The sequence below is a fragment of the Porites lutea genome, chromosome 11 (assembly GCF_958299795.1).
Source record: "Porites lutea chromosome 11, jaPorLute2.1, whole genome shotgun sequence".
NCBI classification, from domain to species: Eukaryota; Metazoa; Cnidaria; class Anthozoa; order Scleractinia; family Poritidae; genus Porites; species Porites lutea.
The window spans coordinates 2,351,558-2,370,086 of record NC_133211.1 but is presented as its reverse complement, the minus strand read 5'-3'; the positions used below and the strand labels follow the sequence as shown (position 1 = coordinate 2,370,086).

General features: G+C 38.6%; 1 protein-coding gene and 2 pseudogenes across 1 annotated transcript in view; 2 read left to right on the top strand and 1 right to left on the bottom strand.

Moving 5' to 3' along the window:
* LOC140952714 (rRNA methyltransferase 3A, mitochondrial-like) overlaps nt 1-3,966 on the top strand; it is a 23,223-nt gene extending 19,257 nt beyond the window's left edge. The window contains exons 2-4 of the mRNA XM_073402153.1: nt 1,835-2,190; nt 2,683-2,889; nt 3,582-3,966. Of these exons, the coding sequence (XP_073258254.1) occupies nt 1,835-2,190; nt 2,683-2,889; nt 3,582-3,832 (814 nt within the window). The 3' untranslated portion in view covers nt 3,833-3,966. The remainder of the gene's footprint in view (nt 1-1,834; nt 2,191-2,682; nt 2,890-3,581) is intronic.
* A 1,473-nt stretch (nt 3,967-5,439) lies between these two features.
* LOC140952381 (sedoheptulokinase-like) lies at nt 5,440-8,562 on the bottom strand (annotated as a pseudogene).
* Nucleotides 8,563-9,955: 1,393 nt separating this feature from the next.
* LOC140951652 (flavin-containing monooxygenase 5-like) lies at nt 9,956-16,748 on the top strand (annotated as a pseudogene).
* Nucleotides 16,749-18,529: the final 1,781 nt, after the last annotated feature.

Here is an 18,529-nt window from a genome sequence, read left to right as displayed (position 1 = left end):
AAATAAAATAAATAAAAGGGTTTGAATCAGAGTGCTAGTGTGATTGACCAACTAAATCTCACTTTGAAAATGTTTGTACTAAACCTTACAGTATGACAACATGCAGACATTGTACATCAGATAGATTTTAAATGTGAGCAACATTTAACATCTGGAGGCAGCTGTAATGCACTTGACTGTTCTTTTATTTTGTATTTATACAACACAAACATGCATCAAATAGAATTTATATGCTAGTGAGTTTTTGCAATTCATGCAGTGTGTTCCTTAGAGTAAAACTCGAGCAACTAAGTGACTTCTGATAAACTACTAGATTTTCCTTCCGTTAGTCCTGTATAAGCTTATGAATCCAAGGGAGAATTGCACATTACATCATTGCCTGATTCTCAGATGTCCGACTTTGTTTGCGGTCCCTTCAGGAGAGGGAGAGAAGGAAGTGAAGGGACTGCCAATGACCTCAGATGTCTGAGAATCAGGCTAATTACATCAGGAATCACTAGGGCTATATGCCAAGCACCCCTTAATTTTTAACAAAATAGAAGTTCAAGCTGTCAAGGGTTTTTCACAGCATCCAGTGTTTCGTTTTTGTGTCCAAACATTGAAAACCTGGCAAAAAGCCTTTAACAATGGCTGTCACACCTCATTACTATATAGTTCTCTAGCCATCTCATGGATAAGTCAATCTGGACAAACTGAATTAGAAACTCTAATTTTATCCTTTTGGTGGCAAAATTGTAATTCCTGTCGTTTAACTTGTTGCAGTATTATGTAGAGTGGTTTTCATTTGACCTTGAAATGTTGCAAATTATACATCAAGTACAAAACTTAAGTTATTTTCTAGGGACTACATGTTTTGACAACAAGCTCCTTCAATACTGTTCCCCCCCACCCCCCCAAAACCTTGGGCTTGACTTGGTTAAATGAACATGCAGCTATACATCTGGATCTAAAAACCCCAGCGGGGGGGGGGGGGGGGGGGGGGTGGGGGGGGTAATCCAGATCTCAAGTGACAGAGATATTGAGGATTTTTTGGGTTTGAAATTTTCGTTTCTGAATTTTTTTTTGGTAGGAAAATTTGAAGGCACGGAAATTTGGCGTGGGATTTTTTGAGGGTTAACTTCTAATCCAGGGTTTTATTTTGGGTTTTGTTGGAAGCCCTGGGGATGTTTTGAGGTTTAATTTTTTTGCCCATTTGATCATCCTTGTCACTAGAAATCCAGAGTACCCCCTTGGGTCCAAAACTTACTGTTCTGGCCCTGGTTGTTCAACGTTGGATAGCGCTATCCACCGAATAAATCACTACCCAGCGGATAAGTATTAGGGAGTGTTTACATGAGGAACCTCGCACCGGCGCGAGTTTCATACCGGGATGACTTTTTTATTTCGTGTCATGTTTACATTATGACTCGGTCATTTCATATCCCGTTATTTGAAAGTACACTTCATGCTGATAAAATACAGGTAAGATTCAAAATTGCAAACATTACGAACCAGCAGACCGATTTCACACTGAAACATGTGGTTGTTTCGTGTTTACATGATACCGTTGTGAGATTTCATACCGGAGTGAAATTCTTGCCCCAGTACAACACCTGGGGTGAACTCACCCCAGGGTGACTCGCTCCGGCACGACATTTTGTGGTGGTATCACATAAACAAATGTAGAGCCATGAGAGGGAACCAGAGTAAACTCACTCCGGCACGAAAGTCGCCCTGGTGTCATGTAAACACCCCCCCTTAGGGAAACCGATTAAGCTATCCACTGGATAGTGATTTATCTGGTGGATAGCGCTATCCAACGTTCGAACAACTGAAGCCTGATTCTTATACACAGAATGGCAGCATCACTGAACAACAAGAAACATCGTGAAAGACATAATCGTATCATCCTGGAGGGATGGCGTCTTATCACTGAAGCTTTAATGGCAAAAGCTAAGCCAGTAGCAATATTTTACAGCGATTCAAGACTTTTGGATCAAATAACAGGGTTCAAATTACCAAAGAACTGTCTTGCTCAAGTTAGCAAAAGTGCAATGGAAGAGATTTCAAATACAGTCACACCACCTGGTATAGTTGGAATGTTTAAGCGTCCAAGACAAGGAGAAGGGGGAACAATGCAGGAGAATAGTCAAACATATCCAATCCCTCTGACAGTGTTGTGTGATGGCCTGAGAGACCCAACAAATGTAGGTATGTTCTTATTAGCTATTTTTAAAAGCAATAGGACCGCTAGAAAATTGATCAAAGATAAATTTTTCATTTAGTGGGTGGGTGTGTACTTTATATATAATGTATATTTATATTACTGAGAGATTTTTCTTACTACACTTAACAGTCAACTCCCTTAAAAATGGACACCTTTGTAGGGACTAGCACTGTGTGTCCATCTTAGAGAGATGTCCGTCATATTAAGTAGGATACAGAAAGGTAGGTACCAACCCTAGGAGCCCATTTTAGTGGGGTGTAATAATGCCATCCACTGGATAAATCACTATCCACTGGATAATGCTATTTGGTTTCCTTAATACCTATCCACTGGATAGTGCTGCCAAACTTTTAAACAACTGGGGCCTGGTTGCTTACAGAGCTGCATTCACACCATTATGGATTCCAAGTTGGTCACTTAGGAGAGCTTTGACTACTGTATATAAATGCCAATCATTTTGGCCTTTTGTTTGGTAGGTACTTTAGTGCGTGTATGTGCCGCGGCAGGATGTGAGTCGTTCATAACCTCCAACGGCTGTGCGGATGTCTGGGATCCAAAGGTCCTGCGATGTGCTGCTGGTGGACATTTTCATGTTCCAATTTACTATAATCTGGACTGGGAAGAGATTCAGAAGCTTGTGGATAAAAAGAGGATTTTTCTGGCAGATAGCAATATTCATGGTGGTATGTATAAAATTGATGCTTTGTAGTTCCACATCATTACTTTCAGAGACAACCAAAGGAAAATAGAGCCAAAAGAGGGGGGTGATGGTGGTGGTGGCTGGCACAAATTCAAGGAGGTGATTTAACGTCACTAGAAAAGTTTACTCGACGACATTCATATTCTTGCTCAGTTGTATTATAGTACATGTATGGGGAACCTGATTGACCAGCAGACTTAGCCAACTTAGGGGTAGTTATATACTTATTATTATGACTCACACAATATTTTGGGTGGGAGGGTGACTGAGCAAGAATGAATTATTTCCATGCTAAAACAGAATGTATCATCAAAAGTTACATTATGATTGCATATGAAACTGTCCGACTTGCTAGTTAACGGCCTATTTATTTACCTGAAGGTGGTGGACCCCAGGTAGAAGAGGTAACCCAGTTAGGAAACCTACCTTTCAATATAATCTCTCATTTTAATTTGATCACGTTTACATGATAGGTGGGGTGACCTACCACAAGTTACCCCTCCTATCTGGGGTCCCCCACCTCCATGTAAACAGGCCCTAAATCTGTTATTTACACCAATTTGAGCATTTATGGTGCGCATATTGACAGCAGCATAGCGGATTTGTAATTCACATTCTTTTTTATCTCTTTATTTAAGTTACTTACAAAACTTTCCATTTACTGTTCCTCACCAGATGGGTTGAACATGCCATTTTCTGACTACTATCAAGTGGACTGGACTCTGCGCTCCAGTGTTCTTGTCATTGGAGGGGAGACCACAGGTCTTGGAAAGACTGTAAAGAAATTAGCTCATGAAAACAAAGGACACATTGTTCATGTGCCAATGGTGAGCAAACTGGACAGTTTAAGTGCAGCAATGGCTGGCACTGTAATCATATATGAGGCATACAGACAAGTGATTACTGCTATGCAAGCAAAAAGATAGCATCAAAAAATAAATAATGAGTGGAGTCCAATTCGGTCTGTAATCATATGAGTGATTAACAAAATCGGATGACCGTGTAGCAGGAGTGCAATTTGGTTTATCACGAGTATGATTACAGACCGAATTAAACGACACGAAGTTCTGTTACCATAACTATACAAAGTTTGTGATGTTTTAGCCCTCTTGAAAATAAAAAAAACAAGAAATTCAGAGAGTTTTCTTGCTAGCAGGAAAAAAAAGGCCATTTAAGTGTGCACATGATTGGCGCATACTATCCAATTACATAGGCATGACGCGTTCTGTCCTATTGTCGTATTAGTGCTGAAATCAGGACAGCTGAAAGCCAATCAGATTTAAGAATTTTGTTATAGTTATGATTAATAATATATCGTATTAGTGAATTTCAAAACAGGTGTTTACAACATTTATTTTAATAGTATGTAACAGCAATCAAGGACACCTATCTTGGATCACACTGCTCTTTCTCCCTTCCGATGTTGTTTAGTCATAGTTTTTTGGGGCCAACATTGAAAGGAAGAGGGAAAAGAATGTCGAGCACAGCATGTCAACATTAGTACTCCAATTGAGCAAAGTTCTAATGTTACAAATTGTAGCTTCAAGTTAATGCTAACATGAGAGCATCTATTCACAAGCAAATATTTTTCTAAGGATAGCTTCTGCAATTTAAATTAATAAAGTATTTAAATTGTTCATCAACAGGATGCCTAGGCAACTAATTCCATAATAAAATTATTAGTTTCGGCTCCATTAAATCATTTTCCAGTGAGTAGAACAAATTATTGGAGCAGCCACTCAGAATGTGCAGCTCATTTACTGTTATTCCCACAAGCTTCATTGTGCAGTCAACTTCTTGCAAACACTTCTAAAATGAACACTTAGAGGTGGTTCCTGCCATTGTTCAGTCATTTTCTTTTACACTTTTTATTGGTAATATGCATCTTGCCATTGCAGCACCAACAGAGCCTTCTGAGTTGTCGCTCATCACAAGAGGCAACCCAAAAACCTGTTCACTTGTTTTTAAAGAACCTGATTTCTTATCAGAGCACTGCTAGCACCCACAATCCTTTGCACACCATGCAGGTGAAGGAATTCTTTGGGCATCATTTCATTTAAATTTTCCACAAGTCCACAACAAAGTGAGAGTCCCACATCACCCAGTGAAATACATGTATTGTCTGATGAGAGATTGCTTACTTCAGCCCTCCTATCTGGCATGTGTCGCTCACTCCATAGCATTGAAGTAATTTTCAGAGATAATAAACTCTTCTTCTTAGCACAATCAAGAATCCTCTGATAAATTTCATCAGTGGCTGGAAGGTGATCATTCAAACAAAGATCCCACATCCATGATGTTAACATTTGAACATATGTAGCCAAAACATTAATTACCACCTTGGAATAAACAAAACTCTTTTACCTTCCACTTTTCATGGACTTATATTCGACCTTTTCAGTCCTACATGTAATAGTGCCCAAGTATATGTAAAGAATTCATTAAATTGCTACATCCAAAGAAATAAATTGCACTATGCAAACGTTATGTAAAAGGGGTTTCATTTGAATGAAAACACCTTAGGATGTCCTCCGGTAATTTCCATTAAGTGACAACTGAACCCAAAATAATTTGGTCTTAGGATGAAAGGGAATTTTCAGTTTCCTCACGTAAATAGGCTCCCCTTGTGTCCTATGGTTGTATTTTGGCAAATTTTCAATTTTCCAGTGTAAAGTAGTAAGTTCCCCTTAGCTTGTGTCTGTCCTGTGCTTATAACACTCCAAGTTTGGCAAATTTGCAAACAAAAATTCAATAGATAAAGAACCTGATAGTGATGCTGCAGTCATGACCTTCTTTCCTTGAAAGAATGGAAGGCATTTCACAGCCTTACTTGGCAGTTCACCGGTGAAAATATTGCCACTGTCATCAGGTACAACCACTGCTAGTTGACTAGAAGTGCTGACATTCAGAACTGAAAGGTCAATGTAAGCTGAGTCTCATAAGAGAAAACAAAGAAGCACAATGTTGATGTACAAATGGGAAATTCAGCTGAATTATAGAAATGTCTGACTGAAATTTCATCAGGTGCTAAAGTACAGTGTACCTGCACCAGTTTCTGAAGAAATCATGGAGAGCACTGCACAATGAAAGTCTCCCAGAGCCAGCCCGACTGAAATTCCAGAACGAATGCCAAAAAATGGCTGTTGAAGTTTACCAGCTACAGCTGATTATTCAGCTACTACTGGCAGGAGATAGGTAGGGAAGTTTGCACTCTTCAAGCTGTTAGACAGTACAAAATGACAGCTTGATTATAGGTTATTATCTACACAATTAGTATGGGTGGGGTGGGAAGTGATGAAAAATATGTGGAGTTAGTGTTGTGGTGACAAGGAGTTTCAATAAAAGAAGAATCTCACAACGTTTTGTAAAACTTCTAGATTTTCCTTTAGCAAGGGTTGGCATAGCCTGCGAACAGCAGATGTATTTCCAGTCTGAAAAATAACGCAGGGAGAGAAGCGACGACCAAACATACGTCTGCTGTTCACAGGCTAGGGTTGGCAGGTCTGTGGCAGCAAACCTCAACTAAAACCTCACAAAAGTCCCCCCCCCCCCTCCCGCCCCACCCCAAAGTTGAAACCCCTTATGAAAGACAACCTCCAAAGGGGTAAAGAAGGGTACAGTGCATGTCAAAAAAATGTGGGTCTCTAAAAATCTCGGACACATTTTTGATAGCTCTCAAAGTCTTGTTTCAGGTGATTTTTTTGCATCTTGTAGTCTCAATTTTTTTGCTGACGGGTCTCGGAATTGCTGATTTGTCGTTTTTTCTTTCTGTTTGTCCTTCCTTCAGGACTTTCCAGAGTTTATGGAATTCGATATAGCTTATCGAACTGAACTTGTAGATTAAGACAGTGAAACAAGAAAAATTAGTAGACTGGTGAGCTTCTGCTAGCTTTCAGTCATTTTATTTAGTTTTATGTGTACTGTAAACTCGAAATTTTCTGTGCTTAGAGTCTTTGGGGCAGAATTTTTAGAAGTATAGTCTCAGGCGCAGAAGTGATAAAAACGCTGAAGTCTTGGTCTCAAATTTTGAAACCAGGGTCTCACATCACAGACTTGCAAGGTTTCGAATTTACCAATCTATACCTCTCATTTTGGCACACCCAACCATGTTCAAAGGGTTCTCTCTGGTTGGTTGGGGCCAATCAAATCTTGGTACTTGGGAGTGGTGAGGTTTAACTATATTATAAAGTATTTATTACACAGCCTGAAATGGTTATTATTTTAGCCCTAGTAAGACTTACAGGTCCAACTCCCACTTCATGTTCTCAACATCAAAATAACCCCAGCTGACAGCATTCTGAGAAGACATACAAGGCTCTTCCAATTGACACAACAACCACACAATAAAATCCATGATCGTTCCTCACAGTCATAACGTTCTAGAAGACTTGGATAGTTTCTTTGAAGCCAGAAAAGACTAGCACATCCAAAGCCCGTAGAAATAGCGACGTCTGTCTGAGTAAGGGGAAGAGTAGCCAAAAATTCATTAGTACATCTTCTGTCTTCCCAAGTTATAACATTAGAAACATATTTGTTTTTGCTAGTATTCCAAGACTTGGCCATGCAATATCCTCGTTTCCACAAAACGCAGCCATGCATTTGTCCGCATATCCCAATTCTGTTTACTCTGGCAAGGAGTTGTGGTGACGGTTGACCAAGAGCATGTTCAAAAAAAAAAAAAGGATTTTTCTTACACCTTGTTCTACAAATGACGTGTTCTTGTCTGAAATATTTGCATTTGTTTCCCTTCTAACGCTCTCAATAACTTCTCTAGTGTTATTACTCAATAAGTTCGATTCCAAGGATAAATGTGTTGGAACAGCTGGCGCTCATTTCGTTGCCTTCATCCGCCATATTGTGTAACGCAATAGTCTGCGTGACAATCAGATTTTCCAGTTCAAAGCAATAATTGTTCAAAGCAGGGCGGGTAAAGTAGGGGAGTAGTAGAACGAAAATATAATTCAGTGGTAGAGTCATGGAAGTAATAAGAGAGAAACCCTTTGAAAGAGATGTTTGTCTACTATTCCAACAAAACCTTGCCTGCGCGTAGCCTCCCTGCAGACGTCCTTTGGGGTTCGTTTGTCACGCATTCATTTCTCCCCACGGACGTCTGCTAAACACAGCCGACATTTATGTTCACCAATCACAGGCCGTTTACGGATTTTTGTAAAACGTAACCCGAGCCGCTTCTTACGATTCGCACGATCAGTGAGGCTTTTGATCGAGTGTGAGAGAAATTTGTAATTAATACAGAGTTAAACAAGTATCAGAGAGAAGCTATCCTGCAAATTTTATAACGAAGACCGAATTGTGTTCATAAATTTGCCGACGGGATTTGGCAAATCCCTTATCTATCAAGCTTTGCTGCTTGTTTGCGACACAGTGCGTGGAACTACTGGACATCATAAGATTGTTGTTGTTGTTTCTCCCCTGGTAAATCTTGAAAGATCAATCTACAAAGCTGGAAAATATTGGTATTCCTGCTGTAACGCTCAGTGATTTTAGCAAAGAGAATATGAGGGTTGTCGAGAGAGGGACTTTCTCTGTTGTTTACGGAAGCCCAGAAGCTTGGTTGAAGATCGATCGGTGGAGGAAATGTTAGCGAGTGACTTGTACAGTTAGTATGTGGTCCTTGGTCGGCGACTTTCCCGAGCATGATTAAATATTTCGTCGAGAAATAAAATACAATGAACAATGAAAGGTTCAATGATTTATTGATTATAAGCATTTCTTCTTTCTTTGAAGGAGTGAGATTAAAGTTTGTTGACGGGTAGGTTAATTTGTCTTTCTAGGTTGAAGTTTGGACTTCGGCCGCACGGTGGTCATGTTTACTTAGTTTGTGACTAAATAACCGCAACGGGAAGACGTGCCTTTTTGCAGAACAAGTTTTCAGATTAACCTTTTTCTGCCGTTGGAAGCACATTGCTGTAGACGCAGAAGAATGCTTTGAATATCTTCCCTATACCATTTACAAGTTCTCTTTTCTTAATACTTCGAATATATACAGAGTTAATAGAAATTATTGTTTTCGGCCGCGCTGAAAACCGCTCCGCGCTCGTATGGGAGACTGTTGTCTGAAGTCTTTCAAAGAAAAGCAACTTATTTTATAGTCACAACTTCCGAAAAACTATACATCTGACTGCAGCTTTATTGCATCGTTTCTGTGAAAAACGTTTGAGTCGTCTCAGGTAGAAGATAGCGGTGCAAATAAATAATTCACTTGAGAATACAAAGACACATCAACGTCCAGAGCACGTTTGATGAGCCTTGCGATGTCGACTGCGCTTTTTCTAAACACACGAACTTGGTCCTTTCCTAAATTAGAGCTGGAAAGAAAACCAAAAAAATTCGCTTCTTATCACTTTCTTCGGAGTCTCATCCATGCATAGGTATGGAATAAATATTCCTCTAAAAAAGCGAGAAATAATTTGTAGGCTGCCGTTTCACTTATATCACAGCGCGTGATTGGCTGATCGTGACACAATAACTAACCGCTTATTGGCTTATTCAAACAATCCAGAACGTAAATGTCGGCTGTGTTTAGCAGACGTCCGTGGGGAGAAATGAATGCGTGACAAACGAACCCCAAAGGACGTCTGCTGGGAGGCTAGCCTGCGCGCAGACGTCTCCGATTTCCTTTGTTGCACGCGGACAAAGGAAATAGGAGACGTCTGCGCGCAGGCAAACTAAACCTCCCGCAAAAAAAAATAAAAATAAAAATAAATAATTTGCCTCTCGAAGACAGCGTACCAACACAAAAGAACGAGGAAGAAGTGCAAGAACACAAATTAAGCCGCCAAAATTCAGTGACAGCAGCAGTGTCTAATGGACAAACCACATCGCAAGCCCTGACCTTGACCCTGACCCCCAGCCCTGACCTTAAAGCCCTGACCGAAGTCGAAAACAAGCAAACCTTTCTAAGCAGAGTACCAGTCCACTGCATCACACCTTTTTGCTCGGACGCGCTCGTTTCACCGCCCAACCGTCATCCGCCCTGCCCCACCTTTATCCTCCCTGGTGCAAAGAGCACCACGTCCGCAGTGAGTCTTGATCAAACATAAGACAGGGGACTCTGCCGGCCGGGAAAAATGAAAGTTGCAATCATTGGCGCTGGAGCAAGCGGCCTAACCTGCATAAAATCTTGCAAAGATGAAGGTTTGGAGCCAGTGTGCTTTGAAGAAGAGGATTCCATTGGAGGACTGTGGTATTTTACAGAAGAGGAGCGGCATAGCTCTGTTTACAGATCCACTGTAATCAACACCAGCAAAGAGATGATGTGCTTTTCAGATTTTCCAATACCTAAGGAGTATCCTCCGTATATGCGCCATGATAAAATCATACAATACTTCCATCTTTACGCTGACGCGTTTGATCTCTACAAGCACATTCGATTCCATACGAAAGTAGTTGATCTTAGAAAAACCTTTGATTTTGAAGAGAGCGGAAAATGGGAGATTGTCTTTCAAGAACTCAACGGGAAGTCCGGGAAGGATTCTGGAGAAGACAAAGTAGAAGTTTATGATGCGGTGATGTTATGTGTCGGGCATCATTCAGAACCTTCGTGGCCAAATCCTAAGTTTCGGGGCCAGGACGAGTTTGCTGGCATAAAGATTCACAGTCATTCCTACAAGGATTTTAAACCCTTCGAAAACAAAAAGGTCCTGGTGTTGGGTACGTCAAACAGACATTCAGATAGCATTTATTTTAGCGAAATAAAAAAAATAAGGCCTGGTTTTCGTAAAGGAGATTGGTCCGGATTTATAAATGTTCTGGATGTATAACAATAAAATTTTTAGATTATTCAAATCGCCAGGCGTTTATACTGGCCAGGGGGACACTCAAGGAAAGTTTGGGTAGTGATGTGCTTACGAGACCTTCAAACCCTGACCCAATTAATGGGGAAGTGCTCTCCCTCCCCTGGCATTTAAACACATCGTAAATTCAATAAAATTTATTCAGATACAAAGTATGAACTGTAGATCTGAGGCCCGTCTCAAAAGTCCCGATGGTGAAAGGGCCCATGAAGCTGTTGTTGTTTACGTGCAAGATAGAAGTTTCAACAGTTTTGCATCTAACATGATAAAACTATCAGTTAATATCAATTAATAAAACGAAATGGAGTGTTTTACTAGCCAGGATCTGTGCTCTTATTCTTTTTATTTTGATTTGGATATTTGATTTCGGGCCCAAAAAATTATCAGGACCTTGGAGAAACGGGCCCCAGGAGTCAAAATCCCTGGATATGCAACCAAACTGGGATGGTTTTTTTTAATTTTGGATTTATCTCTGTGGGAAAATGACAAAACAAATCAGGTACAAAAATGTTCCAGATACATTGTGAATGCAGAAAAATCTCCTCCTGTGTAAACGTGGCCTAAAGACCTGTAGCTTGTCGAGTCTTGGCTCTACAGCTCGTGGAGTGACTAGTACTTATGTATTTTTTCACAAATGAATGTTAGTGCAAATTGCCTTGTGCAAAATATAATGTAAATCACCTGATAAGGCACCCTGTGAGCAAAGACTCCTTTTGATTCTTGAGTTAGGAGGAGAAAAGGAGGATCTGCCTGAATCACATAAAGCTTTTGAAGTCACAGAAGTCTGATGTTCTGGACGAGTCAATGTTGTTCTGAGTGCACACATCCATTCATAATTTTGATAAAGCGATGGTCATATTTGAACCCTCTGTACCAAGTGCACAGCCATTAGATTTGGGTTTGAAACTGTATCCCAGCATCAAGCAGCATACACTCAAAAAGATCATACTCAATCTTACTGAATTTTTAATTTCTTGCCTACTCTCTAAGTTCCCATAAGCACATTAAAAGGGGTAGTTTGCTTTCAATAGGACACCTGTGTGTAAAATAGCATGTTACTTTGTGTATATACAGGGTGGCAAAGGGGTTTTCTGTGACGCATGATGGGACCCAAATTATCAGCATTATGCATAAGCAGGCGCAAATTAGACACGTGAGGCGTGGTTGGGCATAGCGTAATACGTGATTTACTATTTTCACAATGTGTGATGCGTGATTTTCCTTTGAAATTTCCATGATGGTTAATATCATTTGAAACTAGAAGCAGAGACATTAACAACAGATAATTATGACACCAACTTGTTGCACTTTTTTCTTGTTCCTTGACCTCCAGTTTCCTTGGAATAGAATACTTGTTAATGTAGTTAATGTTTTATTTTATTATATAAACACCAATGAAATACTAGGTGGGCTTTTGCGCGAAAACATGATACCTTCACACGTGAAAATAACATCTTATCTTCACATGTGAAAAGATCACCGTTGCTATGGCTGCATAATAAATTGCACCTTTCACAGCCAAAAGCTATTGAAGTGAAATGGTTTGGTATTTCATTGGTGTTTATGTAATAAAAAATAGAACATTACATGTCGCTTGGAGATACAAAGTTTCTCTTCTCAAGTTGAAAAGTACTATTCACCACTTGAAGAGAAATTTATTTATCGCTGCACGGCCATGTAATATCCTCTATTTAATTTTCTGTGGTGCGTGATAGCTTAAAAATAAATCAGCATGATGCATGATAGGTTTCCCCCCCACCCATTTGCTGCCCTGTATATAGCTAACAATTTTTATGTGAATATTAATCAAATAATTTGATTGATATTCACAGACAGGCCTTTCTATACAAATTTATATTTTGAGTGTTTGGCATTTCCGACCAGTCAGTCATTTTTTCCATCAAAATGCATAAATCATTCCAGAGGAGAAAGCACAAGCTTATCAACTGAGAAATAAACCAGTCAGTTATCTTGACCAGTGAGAGCTTGTCTTGGGGGTTAACAAAGGGTTGCATGTCCTGCATTATATAAATCATTTTACATACCATTGTAATATGATTAATACACTGTTATTATTGTTTTTTGGTGCAGGTATAGGAAACTCTGGAGGAGACATTGCTGTGGAACTTAGTCACCATTCTTCACAAGTCTTCCTTAGCACTCGCAGGGGTGCATGGGTGCTGTCCCGCCTTGGGAAAGGTGGTGAGCCCGCAGACCAACAAGCAAGGAGACGATTTATATGGTCTTTACCTAGAAAATTACTTGGTTACCTTTTTCACAAGGTGGTAAATGAAAGATTTGATCATGAAGCATTTGCATTGTGCCCTCAACATCCTATTACTGCTCAGCATCCTATGGTTAATGATGACCTTCCCCATTGCATCATCACAGGAAGTGTGGTTGTTAAGCCTAACGTGAGCCACTTCACTAAGGCAGGAGTTGTTTTTGATGATGGTTCTGAAGTGAATGACTTGGATGTAGTGATCTTTTGCACAGGATACAAGATAGGATTCAAGTTTATAGATCATTCCATTTTGCCTGTAAATGATAACATGGTTGAATTATACAAATACGTATTTCCACCAAACCTGGCAAAACCAACTCTTGCTGTTCTTGGTTGCATTCAGCCCCTCGGAGCTATTTTTCCTATATCAGAGTTGCAAGCACGCTGGGCAACGCGAGTCTTCATTGGAAAGAAATCACTCCCCACGAAGGTTGCTATGATGGAAAACATAAAAAAGAAAAAAAGAAGATATGGCAAAGCGATACTATGCTACTAAGCGTCACACCATACAGGTGAGATGCCATAATAATTATAGAACCTCAAAATTTGTAAGAAGAAAAGTACCCTCAGTAACATGTTCTAACATTAATTCTACAATATTTATCAACTCTTAAAAAACATTTTTCACATCTGATATGCTGCCAGTGTTCTTCCAAGGTATTTTAAGGCTAAGTGGGCCACCTTGCTTAATTCGCTGGAAATTAAAACACTGCCACTTGGCTTAGAAACCGAAGATTTAACTCAACAAAATGAAGCTTAAGTTGACATCTAGAACTAGTTATTTCAAAGAAGAAATCACCCAATATAAAAGTTGATGACACATCGTCTGGTGTTTCTATCAGAGTGTTTTCTCACAATTAATTGATTATAAAATATAATTTACTGTTGGATGAATATTTTCAAACTTGTGATGCATTGGTTTCAATGAACACAAACGGCAGCCATCATAAAGGGCCATTCAAGAAGCTTAGATGAAGTACATAAATGAAATTCTTGCAATCACCTTTTAGGTAGTTCAAAATCAGGAACTCTGTCAATCAAAGATGCATGGAACATAAATGAAAAACTTGTCAAAGCAAACTGAGTTCTTTTTTCTCTGGAAAAAGGACAGAAAAGTGATGGAAATCTGGTGGAAGAAATTCAGAGACGTATATTGACACCAGATCTCCCAAAATCAATTATTCCAAACAGCAAAAATCAGGTTTTGATCCAGCATGAGTTTGTTTCCAAGTTTTTCTTAATTTTTACTCAGACAAGAGAACAGGCTTCATACAAACACTGTTGGAAATCATATGAGAAATACCCTCTAACATCCTGCACAGACATAATTTTTGTAGGGCTTTGTCACATGTTAATACCCCCTGTAGGCCTTCCTTAAATCCTAGTGAGAACATTGGCTGCTGACCTGGGGGAGATTGTTCGAATCTGATGGGTTTAACTAACCTCAAGTATGTTAGGCCTAACCAGAGATTAAATTTCTTAAGCACAGATTTGTTAACTTTAGGTTAAACTTGCATTGTCTGAAGCACAGTTAGTATTAGAGGGCTGGTTAATAGTTAACCTTGGGTTTACTGCGACTGACTTGCAGTTTGCATCCCATAGTACCTTATTACATGACATTTTGGCAAAACATTAATTTAGCAATTTTGAAAAATCCTCAATATTTAGTGGCCCTTTAACTTAGTGATTTTTAAATAATATTTTGCATGTTATATATTAAAATAATGTAAGTGACTTAATTTTCACGATTTCACAAACTGAAACTTTGGCGTATTAGGGTATTCAAAACTTTTACGACAACAACAGAACATTTATGTGATGAAATCAAACATCAACAGCTTCATTTTAATCAAAATTATACCACATTCTGAAACTTAATTGAACAAAACAAACAAAACTGTAACTACTGTAATGTCATATCTCAGATTTAAGGTACACAGAGTCAATTATACAGGTCATAATCAACCACCAAATAGCATATGTGTATCAAAGTGATGAGATCGCAGAATTTCATAATGTGCTCATTTTAATTTAGTGACGATTTAAATTTAACAACACTTAATTGTGAAAGGTTTGAACCCAGGAGTCATTTCAAAAGGTTGAGTTTGATCGTCTGGGTGAACGTAGTCCTGAATAGGACTGTTGTTGTTGACAGTGACTGACGTTTCGACAACCTGTGCGGTAGTCATCTTCAGGGTCAAAGTGAGTTGTATCACGTCAGTTGATGGTATTATACTCTGGTTATTGATCTGATTGGTCAATTATGTCACGATGTTATTGGTCGTCTGTCAGTTAAGCCATGATGTTATTGGCTATGAAGACTCGTAATCAGTGACTGGTGCGTTTCGATCCGTCTATTGTCACAGTTAAACAGTCGACTATTGTTAGTCAAGTTGTCAGTTCTCCAGTTGTTCTCTCATAGTTAGTTTTGTTTGATCTCGTCAATAAGTCCTTTGTACGGCGCTGGTAACTGTTGGTAACTGTTGGCTACGATTCAGTGAATCGTAGCCAACAGTTACCAGCGCCGTACAAACGACTTATTGACGAGATTAAGCAAAACTAACTACGAGAGAACAACTCGGTGGGCAAAAAAATACGCAAACCCAGAAAACATATATATGTAGCCTCAGATATTGCTCTTAACCAAGAAAGTCAAAGAAAAATTGCCCATTTCGCTATAAAAGTATGTTAACAAACAGTGTGACAAGCCAAACGAAAAAAGTGTTGTCACAAATAACACCAAAACCATGCTGTAGGCCTGGAGAAGAAAGCAGTGGTGAAAGTCTGAGAGAAAAGGCAGAATCGATCTTCCTTCTTGTGCACAGTTTATATAATTCACAAACTTTCAAAAAGAAACAAAGAGAACTGGTGGTCTTTAAGGTCTTCATCTGTAAAATTTTCAATGTCTATCTTGTATCACTTAGGTTGACTACATTCCATACTGTGATGAAATAGCCAGTGAGGTTGGTTGTAAACCAGACTTGTACAGGCTCTTTTTCAGTGACCCAGTCTTGGCCCTAAGGTGCTTTTTTGGACCCTGTACACCAGCACAGTATCGTCTTATGGGACCTGGTACATGGGTGGGTGCAAAAAAGGCCATTGAAGATGCTCCTGGAAATGTGATTTATGCAACAAAGACCCGCACTTCACCAACTGAGAAGAAAATGAAATCCACAGACTGAAACACACAACCTAAAGATTTTGGTTTTAGTAGTTGTGTTGGTTGCTATCTTTCTGAGATACATACAGTAATAAGTAATTCAGCCATCAGATGTTATTGTGAATTTTACTGCTTAGCTTCTATAATTTGTAGTACTTGAGTTCAACCTCTCTCCAATGGCCACCTTGGAATATATGACATGTAATAACAAACCAGGGTTTAAGCTATTTATTTTATCTTACATTTTTCTCAGATCCACAAATAAATACACTATCAAGTTACACTTTCCAGGTTTCACCACATATGATCATTAAAAATATTAATTTAAAATACAGTCAACTCCCGATGACTCGAATGTTCAAGGGAAATCAAAAGAAGTTCGAGTTATCAGGAGTTTGAAGCAATGACCAGAAGTAAGGAAATAAGCAAATGGATGGGGAGGAAATGCAATTAAGCAGTGAAGTATACAAGGATGGACACTGAATTTGAACTGGAGTGGCAAAAAAGTAAAGACAAAGAATTGACTCGGTTGTTTTGAAATAGATTAAATGTTTTGGACTTCAGTACATGGTTTTTCCTGACTTGTCACTCGCTTATTACATGGTTTGAGTGATAGAGGAGAAAATTGTATAGAAATGATCTGAAGGGGAACAAAAATTACTTTGAGTTAGTGGGAGGTTCAAGTTGTCGAGGGTTTGAGTTACCGAGGGTAAAATTACAGTCGATATAAGGAGGAAATCCAGAGGAAATCGACTTTGGTTGAGGTTAGTGTGAGGTTCGAGTTAGCGAGGGTTCAAGTTATCGGGAGTCAACTGTATGCTTATTTTTCAATAACACAGTCTCACTACACAATTTTCATCAAACATTGATTACAGAAGGACAAATTATAGGAAATTCTCTTTAAAATTCAGAGGAGCTCAAGGCTGAAATGATCTACCAGAGGAATTAAAAAAATAAAATATTTAAATGTAATGTTCAAAAGATTACCAGGAAATTTTGTACCAAATCAAGTGTAGATTTTTAACAATCAAAACCATCTGCTATAAACAAGCTTATTAAAACAATGGTTCTTCCCAGAAAACCTCATCAGAACTTGCTAAGATCTCCTGCAACCATAACATTAAGATTTTAGCAGGCTTACATATTTTATAATGCTTTTATTGCTGAGCATTGTGTTGCCAGTTACTAACTAAAAGTTAAAGACAATTAAGATTTGAAAAAAGGATCTACCAACAGTAATTTTACATTGCTTGTAGGAAACATATTTTGAACTCTTGCTTTTGGAATCTTCAGTTACCTTCTTAAAAAGATAAATTTAAAATATAAATTCTAAGCTCTTCAACAGAGCCTTTAAAACACAGAAAAGCCAATCAGAACAGCATGTGGCACATAGCATATTGTTTATTGTTTATTGTTTTGTTTGCCATAAGTTGTACAAAGCAAAAACAAATCTAATTATTTAAACTCTCATGGCAAGGAAGCCCGAGAAGAAGCCACTGGGTTTATAAGGAATGGGCTCCCTCAGTTAGATAATTAGAACAAAATATTATCAAAATTACACACGGGAAAATAAATGGCAGAGCTACAGTAAATCTTGAAATGAATATATATGTTTTGAGAACAAAACTGGTACAAGACAGGGGTAGGTCGAGAAATCAAAGATCATACTCAAACAACAAGAACACTGTGGTTCAGGGTAAGGATTCAGTAGTAATTTTGGGGAAATTTGAGGGCAAGATTACTTCAACTCACCCTTTTAACCACCCCAGAACTCCCCTTCCTCATATCCAGTTCAAATCAAATCAAAAACTTTATTTCACTTCGAATTTCAAAAAATAGCATCAAGCAATGCTAATATCTCCAAAGGAAGAGCAAAAACAAATAGAAAATGAATGACAAAGGTAATTAGAATAAAGTAAATACTATATATTATGTACAGTACAAGTTTAAGATAATGTAGAAACAAGAAAATAATTATATATATTGTGACTACAGTAACTAGTGATAATTAAAACTAATTACAAAAGGAGCAGCATTTATTATCAAAGCTAATGCTCTTAATTTTTGATTTGAAAACATGTAATGATTCAGCAGTTCTAAGTATATTCCAATATTTGCTGGCAGAGTAGCGAAAGGAGTGCAAACCATATTTGGTCGATTGAACTCTGGGAATACTAAGAGAGTGTTTACCATGCAAATTGTAAGAAGAATTTCTTTCTATCAGTAGCTCGTTAACATAACTAGGGGCCAAACCGTGAAAAGACTTATATACAAGAGTTAACACATCATGTATTCTACGATTGTGCAGGCTAGGCCGATTGATGTTATTTAGAAGTTTGTCATAGGAACTATGATATTCATTAAA